This window comes from Eptesicus fuscus, chromosome 8, assembly GCF_027574615.1.
Source record: "Eptesicus fuscus isolate TK198812 chromosome 8, DD_ASM_mEF_20220401, whole genome shotgun sequence".
Taxonomy (NCBI): Eukaryota; Metazoa; Chordata; class Mammalia; order Chiroptera; family Vespertilionidae; genus Eptesicus; species Eptesicus fuscus.
Window position 1 is genome coordinate 97003702 of NC_072480.1, and position 20203 is coordinate 97023904.

At 42.7% G+C, this 20203-nt stretch overlaps 1 protein-coding gene across 2 annotated transcripts in view; it reads right to left on the reverse strand.

Moving 5' to 3' along the window:
* The window catches only part of TRAPPC11 (trafficking protein particle complex subunit 11), a 32999-nt gene extending 12835 nt beyond the window's left edge, over positions 1-20164 (reverse strand). For both annotated transcript variants that reach the window (XM_054720151.1, XM_054720150.1), the window contains exons 1-19: positions 20023-20164; positions 17972-18196; positions 15435-15604; positions 14537-14607; positions 13583-13697; positions 12846-12945; positions 12134-12207; positions 9185-9281; positions 8034-8167; positions 6693-6840; positions 5823-5916; positions 5081-5160; positions 4905-4983; positions 4761-4815; positions 4159-4304; positions 3678-3739; positions 3430-3562; positions 2760-2890; positions 1148-1303 (exon numbers count right to left, since the gene is read on the reverse strand). In XM_054720151.1, the coding sequence (XP_054576126.1) occupies positions 1148-1303; positions 2760-2890; positions 3430-3562; positions 3678-3739; positions 4159-4304; positions 4761-4815; positions 4905-4983; positions 5081-5160; positions 5823-5916; positions 6693-6840; positions 8034-8167; positions 9185-9281; positions 12134-12207; positions 12846-12945; positions 13583-13697; positions 14537-14607; positions 15435-15604; positions 17972-18175 (2049 nt within the window). In that variant the 5' untranslated portion in view covers positions 18176-18196; positions 20023-20164. The remainder of the gene's footprint in view (positions 1-1147; positions 1304-2759; positions 2891-3429; positions 3563-3677; positions 3740-4158; positions 4305-4760; positions 4816-4904; positions 4984-5080; positions 5161-5822; positions 5917-6692; positions 6841-8033; positions 8168-9184; positions 9282-12133; positions 12208-12845; positions 12946-13582; positions 13698-14536; positions 14608-15434; positions 15605-17971; positions 18197-20022) is intronic.
* Positions 20165-20203: the final 39 nt, after the last annotated feature.

A 20203-nucleotide genomic window follows, 5' to 3' on the forward strand; every position in this document is an offset into this window, starting at 1 on the left:
ACTTTTTAGCTGAGACACTGACTGCTATGGTTTGGCACCTGGCATAGTGCCTGACACAACAGGTGCTCCATTAGTGGTTGCTGAGTGAAATAAACGAATGTTTTTGATAACCATTAATATATCACAACCTCAGTCCACACATTTTTCCTGAAGACATCTCGGTATTAGCCATGAAATTCTTTACTAATTGAACAAATGTTCCTTTCAACTAAATCCACCAACAATGTACTCCACATAATATTATTAATTATGATTGACGTCTAGCAGACTTCCTTAGGTACCTTGTAAAAATATGTAATTAGGGAGTTAGTCAAAATCATGAAGATTTCTTTTAAATGAATACACAAAATCTCTGGATATTGGATACTAATAAATTCAAAAGACTCACAGAAATTGTTATGGGAGTATTGGTAGTTCAGTCTAAAGTTTCCATCTTAGAAAGGGTCCCAAGTTGACATTAGCACATCATTCTCATTTAAGCCATGGAAAGCACGCACTTAATGAGTGCTTACTGCATACCAATAACTGTTCCAAGCAATTTACGTTAGCTAACTCATTTAATGCCCACGAAACACTAAGAGGTAGGTCCTATTATTACCCCCATTTTACAGATGAATAAACTGAGACACAAAGAAGTCAAGGAACTGCCCAGGGCCACAAGCTAATAAGCTGGAGAGTTGAAATTTCAACCCACATAGTTTGGCTTCAGAGTTTATGCTCAATAAAACATTACTTTCATTGTATATGCCTGAAAGGCATTTAAATTATCTATATTAAATGAATACTTTTATTTAAACATCAAAATGACTGAACTGTCACATTATACAAAATACAATTGCTATGTTATATATGTTTTGTTTATAATTCCTTAAGGGATTATGTCACCATTAAAAAATAAGGTTGGTCTTAAGTACTAACAGGAAATGACGTCTAACATTCACTATGAAGTAAAAAAGCCAACCACTGAATACTAGGCAGTGTATTCTCAGTGAAAGGAAACCCCCAAACCATTATGAAAGGTTTCCCTTGGCAAGTCCAAGTGGCAGACTTTCTTACTTAATAAACATCTATATCACTTGAATTTTCTCTGGCAAACACATATACTTATATCATTTAAAATCTCTCTTAAATAAACTTCATAACTAACCTCAATTTTCTTTCCCACATCTTCAGTTTTTGCAACAAATTTGAATACAAACTTCCTCGTTTTACCAGGAACTAAGCACATCTTCCCCTGAGTCAAGTTTTCTAAAACTTCGCTTGCTTTGGATGCTTCCTGGATCACACAGAACTGGTTGTATTCCTGAAAGAGAGGTCAGCGAGAGCCCCGTTCATAAACATCAAACGTCACGCTGCGCTTGCACTACACACCAGTGAGCTGGCGCTTGCTACGGCTGCCTCGGCTGCACGGAGCATGACGCAGGGCTACCAGGGGAGGGAAGTCTGCATGCGAGGCAGGCGCCATCCCCGCACTGAGACGCAGGCTGCGGTGTCCGCGCTGGGCTTTCACTCTCCTTCTCTCTGTGCGCTCACTGCACTGCGGCCTCCCGTCTACCTACTCGGCACCTCGGCCATTTCCCACACAGAGGCTTCCAATTCTGCCCTGTTTCCCGCACCAGAAGCTCACCTCCACACTGCCTAGGCCAGTGGTCGGCAAACTCGTTAGTCAACAGAGCCAAATATCAGCAGTACAGAGATTGAGATTTCTTTTGAGAGCCGAAAACCGACTTCCACGCATGGGCCACGAAGTTTCAATCGCACTGTACGTGCGCGTCCGCACGTGGTATTTTGTGGAAGAGCCACACTCAAGGGGCCAAAGAGCCGCATGTGGCTCGCAAGCCGCGGTTTGCCGACCACTGGCCTGGGGGTAGTTGCACGTGATCCAGATTCAGCACGTCCAGCTGCACGCCCACCGCCCACCTTCCTTCGCACAGCGGCTCCTCTTGCCGACACGCCGACGCAGACCCGCCCTGTACAAACCCGGGGACACATCACTCCCGCCCAGATACCAAGAGCGCCCCAGAGCTGCCTGCGCCCCAGCCGGTGAAGTATCTTCTCAGAAAACTCCACAGGTTATGTGTTACCTTCCCTCATTTCATTTCCAATCCACGCTTATGAAATCTAGGAACGAGCCACGACGTTTCCTGTGATTTGTATCTTGAATTTCAAATAACACGTGTTCAGAATATAATCTAACTCTAAAACTAACTGCTTTACATTTTAATATTCTTATTAGTGTTTCATTACAGAAATAGTCTATGTTTGTTATTTAATAAAGGAAAGAAACAGGGTAGTAGGATATGAGCAAAGTAAAATACGAGTCTCTATACTGACCCTAATTCCGGATTTAGAATATTTCCTGGTGAGCAAAAAAGTTACCTGTCCTGTGGGGCTCATGTTCTAGAAAGGAAAACAAGTCCTGACCGAACAACCCCCCAGTGAAGCACGGCTGTGACAAGCCCTGGGCAGGGCTGTGGAGCCTGGCGAGCCCAGGGGGTAGCTTATTTGGAATTCAAGTTACACATTACAAAAATGTATAGACACAAGTTCTTAGATTTTATAAGCATGCAGTGAAAAACAAAAATTAATAGTAGGAAAAATGTTAAATTTGAATTGCTGATATAGAAGTTGAGAACTACACACATTGTTTAATTTCCTACCAAATCATTAAGACCTACAGCTCACTAAGCTCACTTTCTCTGACCTACGGAAGCCGCAGTAAGATTCACACGCGTGAGGCCTGTAGCAGGCACCGTTACCTGGTTATTAAAGCTGACGCAGAGCTTAGAGAACCTGATGGGATGCGGACAGTCAGCCTTCAGGTAAATATCAAACTGCACAGGAACATCGACGTGGAAACTGGGGGCGTGAAACTTGGCTTTGCATTGCACTGGAAAGAAACAGAGGGGCCGAGTCCACACCAGCACAGCTGGCCCTCACCATCCTCCTCTGCGGCAAGGACCACCCACAACGCATGCCCTCACCGGCTGCTACGTGGGCAGTGCGTGGATGCACACCAAGGGAACTCACGTTTTAAAAACAAACCAAATGTAAGTACACTACAGTTCCAAAACCAGCACCAACGTCAAAAACGCCGTTGCTCCTGAAATGTAACTAACAGAGCATCTTAAAGGAAAAGAACCATTTTGTTACTTTTAATTTCGTCCAAAATACCTACCCTAGACAGTAAAGCACGTGTTTTAAATAAGACTTTTCAAATAACATCTGAACTACAAATGAACAAAGTAAATTTAAGACAAACTATTTAAAATTTTGATCATCAATGGGGAAAAATAAATAAAATTAGTGTATTTATAAAATGACTATACTTTGAAAATTCTTTGATTTTTATCATTATTCTGCACCTATTTGTTTTGTAGAAATAAGGATAATTTCCCTGAAGTAACACCATAGGTGCTGGCTACCCACCAAACGGCACGAAGTCCTGTACTCCGATAGTGAACACGTTGCTGCCGGCCAGGGAAGTGCGGTCCGCCCACAGCTTCTGAGCGGTTTTCACAGCTGCGCTGTCACAGTCAGGCTCAGGCTCAGGACTTTCGTTCTGCACAACACAGAGTTAAACACTCGCTCAGCTAGTTACAAAACACACACATGCCGATTCAGATCCAAGCAGACACAGCCGCGGAACTCGCTTTACATGAAGAATTCCAACCTACCATTAAAACATTTATGAGGTTCTTCTCTATCCGAGATTTCTGGTCATCTTTCAGAGTCGAAGCTAATATGAAGGAAGAGGAGAAAAAACCAGAACTGTAAGACAGGCAAGTCCGCCCACTGCCCCCAATGAAGGCACAAAAACATTGCAGCATAAATGTCTCTGCTAAGCACGATTCCAGAAAATTGACAGACAGCTTTCTAAAGTTAACCCCAATACTTTATATATTTGCACTGAAGTCTATGGGAAAACTTATTTTATGACAAGTTTTAAAAAAGCAGAAGAATTTTATTTTTCTCAATTACAAGTCCCTCAGCTATTTAAGTTCCACGAAAGGTATGAATGCCTTCACTTTGCAGTGACCTGCACACAGCAAAAGTACTACCGAATATTTGACATAATTATTCCTCCAATTTTAAGAAGCTTCTAGTTGCTGAGTGACCTTAAAAATTCAGAATTTAACTGGAAGAACAGCACATTACCCCTTCCAAGGAGTTCTAGGGAATAAGTAATGTAATCTTTCAACTGGGCCATCAGGTAGGAACACTTGAGAGCTGTCGTCAATATCGACGTGAGCAGAGTCCACCAGCCTTCGGTCCGGTAATCACACATCACATAGTCCAGCAACCTGGAGACGATGGAGTGAAAGACAGGCTGAACAGCTTCACAGGATGAAGGAGGAGTGGGGGGGGGGGTGGGGGTAGGGGGCAAGAGTTTTGGGAGAAAATAAAGTGCCCAAACTTCAGAAAATCTTACTGAAATAGTTTAACCAGTATTCTCACATTTAGCTAGATCTGAGGCTCCCTAAGACTTTGAAAAGGATTGTACTAGCAGATAGTACTTCAAAAAATATCACAGAAATGGAGTTTAATAGAAGTAGAGATAAACAGGGAAATATTAAATCCTTCAGTACAAATTTCTAATTGTGCTGTAAGATAATCATAATACTTGTAAAAATACAGTGAGGGGGGATGGGGGTAATGGGGGAATAAGGACACATATATAACACCTTAATCAATAAAGAAATTAAAAATATAATAAAATAAAATGAAAAAAAAATAAAAATACAGTGAACATGACTCACTTCAAAGCTTTGGTGTAATCCTTTGCATAGTAATATTCCTCTCCCATCTGGACCACTACAAAGGAAGAAAGATTTGATGTACATAATTTAGTACATAAAAAGCATTCCAACTTGATGAAACTGTGGCAGGTTACGGATACATACTTAGATGACTTTTCATTCTCGGACACTTATACTTCTTAAACTGCGCAACAGCATTGCTCAGAAGAGTTATTATTATTTCCTGTTAGAAAAGATAAAGTGTGAAACATTCTAACAAAAATCATCCCACGTTTTACTTGAATACTGTAAAAAACAGTTGGCACTGGGGAAAAACTTACCGAGTGAACAACATTTCTCTCCTTCAGCTGAATGGCAAGAATTCCCACCTTCTCTTTTTCAGGATCCGAAAGGTCAAAACCTGTATTAGGTAAGAGCCAACCCATTTTAGATAGCACATTGAACATAACTCCTCCACAGGAAGAGTGGGTGTGCACACTCCTTGAATCCTTACTTCAATATAACGTATTTACAATTCTTAAACATTCTAGAACTTTAAAGATTGCCAGGGACAGCTTATTAGCATGACAACTTCTCTGTGACCTCTGTTTCAAAGAGAACATCACTGAGCTCAGGATTCTTTGCCAAGTGGAATCGACCACCTGAAGAGTAACACCAGCATCATTTCTAGACAGGATATCCTTCCTGGAGACCAAAGTAAACAATTTCTCAACACTTGCCACAGAAATTGCTCCAAATGAATTAAGGATACATAAAACACAAAAAAAGATGCAGAGAAATTATCTTTAAGGCGATATAAGTGCTGTTTTAAAATATCAAACAAATCATTAAAGTTAAGACAACGGATGTCCAAATACTTTAATCCTATCCCATTTTTAATTTTAAATTATTCTCAGAGGTAGTAATACAAACAAAACATTCTAAAAACTAAAAATCTTTTAAAAAGTATTTTAAAAACACACATGTTCACCTCAACATAATTGCTCTGCCTAAAGCAGCCAAGAGAAACGTCATGAGAGCGATCTTTGCCTTCTGAGGCTGAGAAAGGGAGGGAGAGCTTACTCAGTACTCCTTGCCGCCAGGACCGCTGTCCGTAGAAGTCGAGAGCGCCTGTTTGTGTTTCCAACGGGTCAGGATTGGGATACGTCACCGCAGCCTGCGAGTGAAAACACACCCTCAACAGGAGTCCATGTACCCACCACAAACCAGCTCTCCCTCACGTGACAGAAGGAAAACGTGTTCTCAAACACAAACACCAGCACACTCAAATACCAACGAGGTACTGCTGACAATACTCCCCTATCTTCAGAGAAGAAAACTAAACTTCAAGTGAAAATAAACTGATGCCGCTATATGAATGTAAACGTATGCACACACATACCCACCACGTGCTTATTTTAAAGGTGCTTCTGGGGAAACCGGTATTTAAATATAATCATCCAAGAGAAAGGTAAAGTGAAATGTCAAGTTTAAGAAACTATGCAATGAACACGAGGGCTCAGATTCTTAGGAGTCCTCCCCAGGGAAACCTCGGAAAGAGAAAGGACTCCGGAGGCATCCGCTCCGGTGGGTCACAGTGACGCTCAGGTCTGCCGTGCCCTCCGAACTCCTGCAGCCGTGCGCACAGAAACGAACACTGGACTTACAGCGTGGCACGGGCTGACCTGTGGCTTTTATAAGTAATCTTCTCTTGTCTAAATCACTAGCTTATTGACCACCTAAGTCAGTTCTTCAAAGAAAAACTGCTTAATTCACAGGCGAAATGGAGTACTCAGGCTAAAACGGAAAATGATTACAATTCCTAAAATATAAAAAGCCGATTATATTCAAAGGCTTGGGAAAAAAATTACCCACACCATTTAGTTTATCTTCTTTCAAGAGAAGAGGAATCAACTTCCTAAACGGCAGATCGCACGGGGGTCGGTAACTTACTTCATGGCTGCAGAGGGTCTTTGTGAGCTGCTTCCGCTCCTGGGCGTAGTACGCTGCCTGCTGGTAATAGAAACCAGGATTCTGAGTTTGAATAGCTGTCAACCCTAACTTAATAGCTTCATCAAATAAATCTCCAAAGGCCTGGAATCTTAAAGAAAAAAAAAAAATCAAGAAATAAAAAAAGAATGAAAAAGCAAAAGCAAAAGCTTACTTTTATAATTATTCATCCTGGAACCATAACCTCACCAGACTGGATTAAAATGGTGCTACTGATGAACCATAAGTGAGTAGGACTTCCTGCGTAACTACTAATACACACTAGTCAATTACAGGTAACAGATTCTGTATCTAAGTCCACTCTTCTGAGCTGCAAGCCTTTACCATATCCTCCCAAACTAGATGCCAACATAGTTGCCACCATCAAATACATCTGTGACTCTGGGAACAACTTCATTTTAGCAATTTTTAAACATGGGTCTCAAGTAGGAAGTTCCATGTCAGTAGAGATTTTGTTTTGTTAGCTGCTATATTCTCAGTACCTAGACCAGTGATGGCGAACCTATGACACGTGTGTCAGCATTGACATGCGTAGCCATTTCTGATGACACGCAGCCGCATGCCAAGGATGAAATATTTGCTGCTCCTGAGGATGAAACATTTGCGACTAGAGTCTTGGAGTTAGTTTTTTCCTCAAAGTGACACACTACCCGAGTTATGCTCAGTTTTTTGGCGAAGTTTGACACACCAAGCTCAAAAGGTTGCCCATCACTGACCTAGACACATGTTAGAAACTCAATAAATATATACTAAACTAGAGGTCCGGTGCATGACACTCATGCACTGGGCGGGGTGCGGGGTGTCTCTCCCTCAGCCTGGCCTGGGAGCCTGGGGAGCAGGCCTAAGCCGGCAGTCAGACACCCTCCAAGGGGTCCTTAGTGCTGCGGCAGAGGCGGGAGAGGCTCCAGCCACTGCTGCACTCCCCAGCCATGAGCCCAGCTTCTGGCTAAGCAGTGCTCCTCCTGTGGGAACGCACTGACCATCAGGGTGTAGCTCCTGCATTGAGCATCTGCCCCCTGGTGGTCATAGCGACCGGTTGTTCTGTATATTACCCTTTTATTATATAGGAGGATTACTAGAAACATACTAATGCAAGACCATTAAAAACCTACTTACTGACAAAAATCTTAGTTCAATTTAAATCCACGTCCATGCCAATTCTAGCCCTCATATCACACGTATTTTTTTTAAATTGTTGACAGTATTACAAATGTCTTCCATTTCCCCCATCCCAAGTATTTAAAAAAAAAAAAAGACATTCTAAGAGTACAACTGGAAACATACTGTTTAGACATCCATGCAGCATGCTCAAAGGACAACTCCGCACTTCCGATTTTTTTCTTACACAAGTCGATGTGTTTTCGGAACTGGGCAATTGCATCCAATGGGGTGTTGTGCTGAAAACACAGCCTACAGATCTGCAAAATGTAAAATCAACCCAGAAAGAAAATCAAAGTCAAAAGGCATATTCATTTTTACATGAAAAGATGTAAACATTGAGACTAACTTTCAAAGACTATGGAGCTTCCTTCTCTTAAGTTCTTGGAGATAGAATCAATTTTCTCTATGACAAGGGCTATGCTAAAACCAGAGGTTATGCCCCTGTGATAAATGAATAAAATTACTCAGTATTATACTGAGTCTATTCTATGCCTTAGAAAAAAGCCTGGAGTTATCATTTATATTAACCAGTCACTTATTTCTGGGTTGTTTCCAATCTTTTCCTACTACAGGATGCAATAAACATCCTCATATGTATGATTTGCAAGTTAGCACACACGTCAGATAAATTTCCTGAAATGGAATTGCTAAGATCAAAGGCAACATCCACTTTAAATTTGTACAGTCATTGAAAAATATTCTCTATGGAAGCTGGACCAATTTACACTTACAGAAACAATGAATTAAAGTTACCATCTGCCCGCATATCACCAACCCAGTGCCAGCCATCTTTAAAATACTGAGTGTGGGAAGATCAAAAATCAAAACAAACAGTTCTCACCTGCCTTCTGGGGGCATCTATTTCTACCATACACAAACTTAAAATGCGTAAATAATATGAATAAAAGTTTCCACTATGGTGAATAGATACACCTTTCCTATGGCTGTGCGTTAAACCAAGGAAGCCTTACATGGTTCTAACATGTTAAACCTTTTAAAATTCAATAATATAGGCAGCTTTCGTCTTTTTCCTTCCTGCTCCCACTTAAAAACAGACAAAGGACCCCCTTAGAACTCTGACACCCATAAACTCAAAACCAAACATGACAATTAGGCTGCTAAGCACTAGGCGTCCTTGAGATAAAGGACACAAAAGAGGTGCATTATTAATCTAATACTTTTCAGAGCAAGCAGCTGATTTTGGTTTTCAAATTTTAAAAAGATAATGTGATACTTAAAAACAAATTTTCTTTATATGGAATTAGAACTCTTACCTTGTAGTTTATAAATCCTGCAATAGTCTTAATTTCCAGAATATTAGTTTCATGGGCTCTCAATTCATGTACAAGACTATAGGCGGTCCGATAATTCCTAAGAGAAACACGAGGAAAGGGATTAAATACGCTATAAATTAATTTTAAGAAAAGGTTCCTAAGAACAAAATTATTAAAAATAAGAGAGAATGGAGAGTCAACATTTCTTAGCACTCAACAGCTCAATAGCATATACATATTAAGCTCTGATTTCCTGAAAAATGATATATGGATTAATAATGCGTGAGCCCTAGCTGCTTTGGCTCAGTGAATAGAGTGTCTGCCTGCGGACTGAAGGGTCCCAGGTTCAATTCCAGTTAAGGGCACATGCCCAGGTTGTGGGCTTGATCTCCAGTAGGGGATGTACAGGAGGCAGCCAATCAATGATTCTTGCTCATCATTGATGTTTCTATCTCTTTCTTCCTCTCCCTTCTTCTCTGAAACCAATAAAATATATTTAATAATAATAATAACAATAATGTCTGAGAAACTCCAATGACTTTTCATTAAGAATAGTACCGTCACCTGCACTTTGCTCTGTCATGAACATCTGTCAATAACTTATAGAAAAAAAGTTGAAAAACTAAAGAAAAGTAGAAAATTGGCCAGAATTACATTTAAAAATTAGCATTGTTGCCCAGCTGGTGTAGCTCAGTGGTTGAGTGTTGACCTATGAACCAGGAGATCACAGTTTGATTCCTGATCAGGGCACATGCCTGGGTTGTGGGCTCGACCCCCAGTAGGGGGCATGCAGGAAGTAGCCAATCAATGATTCTCTCTTATCATTGATGTTTCTCTCTCTCTCTCCCTCTCTGAAATCAATATTTGTTTTTAAATTAGCATTGTTAAAAAATAAGTTATTTCTTAAAAGCATCACACAAGCTTCTCAAACAAATAGAAACTGTACGAGGAAAGAAGGTGTTACCAAGACAGCACAGGTCAATAGCTTTGAAACCCAAGTGTCTCTACAAGGTAAGTGAGTATCACTGGTCTCAGGAGCAGGCTGGAGAGGGGAAATGTTCTAGGGTGGCTGGCGCTGAGGGGGAGCATGGGACACAGGAGAGCCCGGTAAAGGAGGCCTCCCCTGAACATGGACGGTCAGGAGGAAACCTCGGTCTTCTCCAAAGAAAATGCTCCTGACTGCTCCAGGTGACATTTTTCTTTCCAGAAGTGTTTTTGGACAGAATTGGAATGCAAGGTTTTTAACTAATACCCTGGATTCAAAATACACTACAGTAAAGCCAGCTATAATTATCTGAATTTGTTGAGATTTAGAGAACACAATTTGGTACTTAGCACCTCAATAATAACACACAGAAAAAGAGGTTTCTGCAATATTCCTCTGAATAATAGACATACTATATTTTTGTTTATTTCTCTACTAGAGGCCCGGTGCACAAAATTCGTGCACGGGAGCAGGGGTCCCCTCAGCCCAGCCTGCACCGTCTCCAATCCGGGACCCCTTGGGGGATGTCCGACTGTCGGTTTAGGCCCAATCCCCGGGATCGGGCCTAAATCGGCAGTCAGACATCCCTCTCACAATTCTGGACCGCTGGCTCCTAATCGCTCACCTGCCTGCCTGCTTGGTCGCCCCTAACTGCCCCCCCGCAACAGCCTGATCGCCACTCACTGCCTCTGCATGCCAGCCTGATGGCCCCTAACTGCTCCCCTGCCGACCTGGTCACCCCTAACTGCCCCCGCTGACAGCCAGGTTGCCCCCAACTGCCCCTCCCTACCGGCCTGGTTGCTCCTAACTGCCCCCCTGCCGGCCTGGTCGCCCCCAACTGCCCCCTCCCACCAGCCTAATCACCCCCAACTGCCCCCACTGCCAGCCTGGTCACCCATAACTGCACCCCCCCTGCCGGCCTGGTTGCCTCCAACTGTCCCCCTCTATCGGCCTGGTCGCCCCTAACTGGCCCCCCTGCCGGCCTGGTCGCCCCATGCAGCCTGCTTGTTCAGTCGTTTGGTCATCCCTCACTAAACCCCCTGCCGGTCTGATTGTAGGCAACCATCTTGTGAGGGTGTGAGGGTTAATTTGCATATTACCTCTTTATTATATAGGAGGATTTTTCTCCCTGTACACTTAGCCTGTCCTGAACTTGAGAATATACTGCTGTTTTTATCCCTTTGTTACACTGCCACTGCCAAAGCTAGAAAGAGATCATGTTTTATTAAATTGTGGCAAAGGAATAAAAGGCTTAACCTCTGCCAAGACATCCCCAACTACTCATCAAAGCTCTAAGCAGAGAATTGAATGAAAAATGATGCTACTGACAGGCATTAAAAACTAAAAAACAACTTTAATTAAAATAAAATCATGCCCTTGCAAGTGTGGTTCAACTGAAGCGCTGTCCTGTACACCTAAAAGGTTGCAGTTCGATTCCCAGTCAAGGCACAAACGCAAGCTGCAGGAGGCAACCAATCAATGTTTTCCCTCTTTCTCTGCCTTCCTCTCTATAAAATCAATTAAAATAAAATAAATAAATAAAATCATAGCTTAAGTGAATAAATGCACTATACAACTTAAATTCATAGTCTGATTTAGATAATGTTTATATGTATATTTAACTCTGGAAGAAAGCAGTCTTAACACAAGCATTTTACGGAATACACAAATAAGAAGTAGAAAGTGGGGACATTTTAATATTGTTTCTTTAGGTCATGTCATTTAATGACAGTAGACCAGAAAGCCTTATAACTTTATGAAATTTACTTACAATAACAGAATTTTTTTAAATCTAAAAATAATATATGCCACTCATCTCTAGATAAACTAAATACTATATACCTGAATCTAAATCAACATAAACATTTTAAAATTAGTTTGATTGTGATTCAGAAGTTGCCATAATATAGTATTATTAACATCAAGATAAGAAAAATTTAGTTTGACAACTGTTAGAAACTTACTTCAGCGCATTTTGTGTATCTTGTTTCAACTCACTGAAGAAAGCTATTTTAAACTGATGTCTAACAAATAAAAGCTGAAAAAAGAATAGAAAAAACATCATTACACATATTCTCTTAAAAATATAAAATTTTTAATAATTTTTATTGAGACACAAAAGTATAAGAAAATATTAAAAATTAAAGTTCAAAAATTATTCCAACAAATAAGTATAGTTAAGAAGGCTATAAAAGTCTATCTACATTTAAGAACATTAAGGGCAAAGGATACAAAAAAGAATTAGCTCTTAAATGCTTTAAAAAGTCCTGGTCGGGTTGTTCAGTGGTTAGAGCATCAGCCTGCAGAGTGAAGGGTTACAGATTCAATTCTAGTAAAGGGCATGTACCTAGGTTGCAGGCTGGATACCCAGCCCCGGTCGGGGCACATTTGGGAGGCAAACAATTGATGTATCTCTCTCACATCGATGTTTCTCTCTGTCTCTCTCCCTCCGTCCCTCTCCTTTCCACTCTCTCTAAAAACCAATGGGAAAAATATCCTCGGGTAAGGATTAACAAAATAAATAAGTAAGTAAGTAAGTAAGTAAATGCTTAAAAAAAACTTTAAAAGTACTGAAGCCCTTTAAAAACATTAAAGTATTAAAGACATTCACGATCTCCCTCAAATTAATCAGCTCTAGAATCTTTATTATTTCCTTCTTCAGGGAAAAACACGTACCTGGTGTGTTGTTTTATTCAAAAATTCTTTATGAGATTTCACTCTTCTGATTTCTGTGTAGTAATAGGTCTGTGCATGTTCATAAAAGGCATTTTCTAATCTATTAAAAAAAATAGAAAGTTGCTTCTGTGAACTGGACAATGGTCACATGATTTGTGAGATAAGGCTACATCTGTAGGCTAAGATACCATGGGACTCAGACCCTTCTTAAAAATTATTTAAATATATACATAAACATATCGAAAACGAAGTAAAACACAGGCCAGAAATAGAGACACTGTCATATAAAAGGACAAGTCAGAAAAGGCCATATGGTAGTTACCGAGAAGTACAATTTAAAATATGAAAAAGTTTTTTAAATGAAGTTGACCTAGAGGTACATATGGTGTCAATGAGGTGATGTTACAAGGCAGTTCGGTATATGCTATATGATTATATTTATTTTTGTAAAAAAAGACATTTTTAGGAAGGAAACTTAATTCGTTGCTAGTGGAATCACTTCTCAGCCTTTTGGTGAAGATCAAGTGTAGTAAGATGTTGATAATGGTTATCCCAGGGAACTGGAGAAAGTTAAAGAGTGGACTAAGGGAATTTTACTTTTTATCTCATATCCTCAACACCATATGAATTTTTCCCCCATGAACATGTTTGTTTTTATAAATGGGTCTAAAGCTCCAATTTCTCAATGCCTAATGAACTATCTACTAAAGAAAAATATTTCAAAGACCTTCATTTACCTTATAATATAACCCACAAGGTGGTCCGTGTGGGGCAGGACAAACAAAGATTTTCCTGAGAGTTCACACGCATTACATAAAGCTGCGGCCCTTTCTGAAGCCATCACATCCTCTCCTGTTGACACGGCCCACAAAGAGAGAGGAAATCATTAATGCATTCTTCCCAATGGGCATTTCCCCAAACCTGAGCAGTAGAATTAAGAATAAAAACCCCAACCACTGCCACCATGCCAGGAGCAGTCCTGGGGCCCTTGGGGGCACTGTGGGTTCTTAGAAGTGACACAGTACACGATCTGTCAGGAAAACACTACGGAATTTCCTCCTGAGCCAAGATACACGAAGCAATGCCAGCACAGAGGCCGCATTACTATTTCAGAAACCGTAACTAAAGATGGAAGCAGTAATTCATGAAAGTGGATTTAGGATGCTACAAGTTTCAACACCGAAACAAAAAATATTTTGGCCTCTCAGTAGGTATGTGGCCGGACCGGGAATCAAACCTCGTACGATCTTTTCGGTGCATGGCACAACACTCAAGCAACCGAGCCACTCTGGCTGGGCAAAACCTAGGCATTTTCTAGTGAGAAATTAGAAATAATACTGCATTTTCCTTGGCCCTACTGCAAATTAAGAAAAAAAATATTACACGAGGAATATAATTTTAAACAGATCTCAGAGAAGTAAACAACGTTGTTTAAAAATCAAATGGTAACTGTTTTGTCAATGGCTATATGCTACATCAGGATAAGTGACGGAGAGCAGGACTTAAGATCTGCACTCTTGAACATTCTTAAATTTGTACAATAAGCACTATGCATGCGTTAATAGTACTTTTTAAGTTAACACACTATCTTTCCCATAACTGAATGCAGGAAAGATTTCAACATTAACAATTATGCTTCTTGGTAATAAGAATTGGAGGCATAAAACGATTCATTATTAACTTTTTGATACCTGGGGGCAACGGGGTTTTCTTCTGAATCAGAACCACTGCAACTTTTGTGTTTCTCCCTTGTAAACTCTGCCTGCAATGGAAAAATTTTAACATTAAATAATTAAATTGGTTTTTTAGAAATATACTAGTATTCAAGCCCAGCTGGTGTCGCTCAGTGGCTGAGCATTAGCCCATGAACCAGGAGGTCAGGACACATGCCCAGGTTCGAGCTCCATCCCCAGTAGGGGGCGTGCAAGGAGGCAGCCGACCAATGTTTCTCTCTCATCACTGATGTTTCTATCCATAGCTCTCTCCCTCTCTCTGAAATCAATTAAAACATATTTTAAAAATATACATGTATTCAAGACCTTACATAAAATACATCTGATAATTCAAAGAAAGAAAATTCAACTAAAAATCCACAAGATTAGAGGAAATCTTGTCCTGCATACAAAGAAACATATATGCCACAATGATTTCAATTTCAAAAATAAAAATCTCACATCAAGCTTTGAATCCTTACAAAAGTCTGTTTTGGGAAAGTAAAAGTTTAATATATACTTGCATGTAAAAGTTATAATACAATAATATCCTTATAGTGATACATTACAGAGGAGTCATTCAAAAGAATTATTTTGATACTGAACTGGTGCTAGAGCAAAAGTATTATGAGACTAACGAGCAAATTACCGTATCTTCAAAAAATATAAATGCAAGAAAAAGCATTTGGAAATTCAGACCAATCTGTCTTCTAATTTCTTCCTCCTGCTCCGCATTATTTAAGTTAATAGGAATGCTTCCTGTTTGGAACTGAACACGTTTCCCTGGAGTTCAGCAATCCCCAAAGTGACCGCTGCAGCCTAAACAGTGCCCGGCTGCCAGCAACCGAACCGGCCGGCCCGACAGCGCAGAGCAGACCTGACGATTTCCACTCGGGTAGCGCACTCGGACTGCTTCTCCTTCCACTGCGGCTCGTCCCAGTCCAGCTCGTAGAACACAACCACCAGGGCGGGCACCAGGTTCAGATGCTTGTTCATCCAGCCCGTCTTCAGGATCCCTTTCGGAATGTACCACTCATAGGAAGTTCTCTGCAAGTATTGGCAAAAGTTGGAGAGTTACCTGATGACAACAGCAGCAGAAACCACCTGTTCTTGAGCCCCCGGCACTTTATGGGCATTTATCTCACTCAGTATATACCCAAGCCATCTAGAATAATAAAAGCGTAATATGCAAATCGACCGAACGACCGAACAGCAGAACCACCATCTGGACGACCTTCCGGACGACCACGCTATGACATGCACTGGCGCCAGACCAGCCAAGGTGGGTGTGATGCAATTAGTCGGGGGGGGGGGGGGCGGCCATTGCCCCACGATCGTCCCACAGAGGGAGGCCCAGGCCACCCTCTGCAGGGCAATTGATGGGGGGGGGGGGGGCTCCGCAATTGATCACCCCAAAGAGGGAGGCCCAGGGCACCGGTGCGATCGATCTGGGGGCCCCACGATCGATCACGCCATAGAGGGAGGCCCAGGCCACTGGCCAGTGACGCTGTGGCAGGTGTGCGGGACAGGCCAGTGATCACCCTGCAGAGGGAGGCCCAGACTAGCCAAGAGATCGCACCCCATTCCGCACCACATCCCCGCAGAAGGAGGCAACCTGTGGCGGGGGAGGAGGGGAGCAGCGCCCACACAGATGGCAAGCAGCGGCGGAGGCGGGGCCAGCTGCTGGCTGCCGGGGAAAGCAAAGCCCCGATAGGCCCTGATCGCGGGCCAGGCCTAGGGACCCTACCCAAGGGGTCCCGGATTGCAAGAGGGTGCAGGCTGGGCTGAGGGACACCTCTCCCCATAGCCCCCACGCACGAATTTCTTGCACAGGGCCTCTAGTTGTTAATAAGATGAGGAAATTCGCCCTAGCCGGTTTGGCTCAGTAGCTAGAGCGTACGTAGGCCTGTGGACTGAAGGGTCCCAGGTTCAATTCCGGTCAAGGGCATGTACCTGGGTTGCAGGCACATCCCCAGTAGGGAGTGTGCAGGAGGCAGCTGATCGATGATGTTTCTCTCTCATCGATGTTTCTAACTCTCTATCCCTCTCCCTTCCTCTCTATAAAAAATCAGTAAAATATATATAAAAAAAAAAAGATGAGGAAATTCCAGCTTACAGAGACCAAATAAGAGCTAGAAAGTACTAGAGGTAGGATGTCAACCCTAGAGCTGTGACAATTTTCATTTAAAAAATGAACAAAGCCAAGAGTTTCTAATGATATTAAGTTTCTCAAATACCCTGGAAGCAAACAGCCCTTTTCCCGGTAAATTTGACTTGTATTCCTCACCATTTCAAGTTTCTGTTCTTGTAAAAGCTGCTCAAATAAACTATTATCTGAAACCCAACATAGCTTCATTTGTTTCAAGACATATTGCCAAGATGGCATTTCGCTTTACTTGTAAACTGTGAAGACCATGGATTCTACAACGATACTGGTAATGATGAATGGGGAATGTGAAACCTTCCTAAATAGAGAGGCCTTTATGGAGATTTGGGTTTTTTTTTAAAAACAAAGGAAAAACTAGGCTCGTTGTATAAAAAGCTTAATAGTTATAAAGTAATTATTCTGCCGGGTTTAAAAAAATAACTATTATTAAACACTAGTAGTCCTGTGCACGAATCCGTGCACCAGTAGCTCACTGCCCCGCCCTCCTGTAGCTCCCCCCACCCCCTCGCCCTTTTCCCTCCCCCCTCATAGCTTGCTGCCTTGCCCCCTCCTGTAGCTCTCCGCTGCCCGCTTGTAGTTCACTGCCCCACCCTCCTGCAGATCTGTGATCCTGTCGTTATGGGGCCGGTCGTAATTAGCATATTCCTCTCTTATTATATAGGACTAGTAGCCTGTTTGCACGAAGATTCGTGCAATAGACCTTCATTCACCTGGCTGCCTGCACCAGTTTTCTGCCGGCACCGGGGACCCAGGCCTTGGCTGTGGCCACCGCCTTCTGCCTTCTTTCAGGGTCGGGGCTTGGCCCCGGGCGGTGGCCTTGGGCTTGGCCGCACCCAACATCCCTGCTAAGGATCGCAGGAGCCGACCCCCAGTGGTTGCCTGCGATCCGTGCAGGCTCCCGGCTGGTGCCCAAGGCCGGGAAAGCCTCTGCTTGAGGCTTTCCCAACCTTGGGCTCCGCCACACCCCAACATCCCTGCAACGGTTTCCTGGTGGGCGTGGCTTGGTTGGTGGGCGTGGCTTGGGCGTAGCAAAGGTGCGGTCAATTTGCATATTTGTCTATTATAAGGTAGGATACCTGTAGTGTATTACAGACTTGACAAAGCCCAGGGTTTTCTATACCCATCCCTGTAACCATCCCCTTAATAAACTCAGGGGTTTTCGAGCTCAGACAATAGGAACAAAAAAGATACACGCACACATAGAGGGAGAGAGGGAGGACAGCCCCATGCAATCACCATGCCCTTACCTTGGGTCTACATTTGGGATACTCGTGGTCACCTGGGAGCACCTTGAAAGAAATGGGTACCCGATCAGCCCTCCGATTGGCACAGAAAGCATCCCAGACTGCTCGGTGGACGGCATTATACACCACATCCAGGCCAGTGAGAGCAACAAAGGCCATAGGCCGACAACATAATTCCACAGGGAAGTCCCACTGTGTGGGACCCATGTTCGAGGCGTTCTGAAAAATCTAAAATGCAAATGTTGATACATTCATAACTCATTTTTCAAAAGCCCAAAGCCCTTCCTAATATGTGAACCTCCACCATTTAGAAAACATTACAAAAAGGCAAAAGACTCTGAAGTGTCTTCAAATACAAAAGAAATCAAAAGTTTTTAAAAACTTTAATTCCTAAATTGACCTATTGAAATTTGGTAACTATTGGTACTGTATTTTTAAAAAATCTTTCATATTACAAAGGTAGTCAACTTTAAGACTAATCAGTATTTTCAGTAACATCTCAAAATGCACACAGAACTTTGGAATGAGCAGAGCAAGAAAGCAGAATGCCATCCAATTAAAAGAGGCCTCATGACCTACTTCAGCTATAAAGAAAAATAATTATTGACATAGATATACAAAACTGTAATTACCTATAATTTCTCTGTAATTGCTAACATCTAATTTCTGAACTCCTGAGATATTATTAAAATAATATGCTAATTATCTAGCCGGTCCTCCATATCTCGGGTACCACATCAGCAGATTCAATCAACCCTACAGTGTAGCTATATGCATACTCTCGCAGTCACACAAGAAAATACAAATAGGTGGAATTAATTTTAATGATATTCTATTTAACCAATATATCCAAAATAATACTTATACTTTCAACATTAATATAAAAGTTATTATCAAGATATTGTCCTTTTTTGTACTAAGTTTTCAAAATCTGGTGTGTATTGTACACTGAAAGCACATCTCAAATTGGTCTAGGTCAGTGGTCGGCAAACTCACTAGTCAACAGAGCCAAATATCAACAGTACAACGATTGAAATTTCTTTTGAGAGCCGAAAACCGACTTCTGCGCATGGGCCACGAAGTTTCAATCGCACTGTACGTGCGCGCCCGCACGTGGTATTTTGTGGAAGAGCCACCACACTCAAGGGGCCAAAGAGCCGCATGTGGCTCGCGAGCCGCAGTTTGCCGACCACTGGTCTAGTGACTCTAGTCTATTCAAATATTCAGTAGCCACATCTGGCTACTGGCTACTATAACGGGCAGTGCAGCTCTAAATTATTGTAATTCTGTCCCCAGTAATGAAAATTGTATCTGAAATTCTTGCACATTCTATCCTAAAAGCTTTGGCACTTGAAATGGGACGTGCTTATTCTGCAGCACAGGAATGGGAGGGCAAAGGACAGGTACAGAGGTGCGTGGGCCTGGCTGACAGCAGCTCCTAGAAGAAGCCAAGGGCGTGGACGGAGGCGCAGAAGGAGTAACACCCTGGACGGGGCACCATGTAGTGCCAGGGAATAATCTGGAAGCTGGCATGCACGAGCATAAGGAAGACTCTTGGAAAGAATGATGGTACAAGGCAAAGGAAGGCGACCTGCTCAAAGTGGAAGATAAATGTGGTCACTGTTTTTTTAATTAACGGAGGTTCAGGGGGTAGGACAAGGCGAATGAGGATAAGACTCAAAGAAGTTCAACTACAAAACGACCAAAATAGGAACGACAGTTTGAGGCTTGGATGATGGGGAGGGGAGGGGGGGTGGAGGGGGGGGAAGCCGATGTTGAGGATGTGAACCAACAACTGATTTCAGAAAAGGTACCGTCCCAGGATCGCAGAATTCAGGAGAGGCAGAGAAATGACGCTGGAGCCCTAAAAGCAGATTCTACCTTCCTCCCCCGCCCCCTTAAACCTGGAGGCCCTAGAAACAGGTGCACAGGGGCTAGAGGAGAAATGCCAGCATTGCACCCGCTGACACCGCTGGAAAACGCAGGCCCCTAGCATCAGCCAGCGCTCTCCCAAGGCGGTGTCGCCTGGCCCGCCGTCTCCGGCCCGGACTCACCCAGGCCGCGTGCACGGGGCCCACTGCAGCTGTGGCCGGTCGCCTCCAGCCGGGGAGGACGAGGGGAAGCAGGCAGGGGTGCCTGAGACCGCCGGGCCGGGTCCTGCAGCCGCCGCCTCACAGCCGGTTCCAGCAAGCAGGACTTCCCTCCGCCCACCTGCGCATGCACAGGAAACGCTTT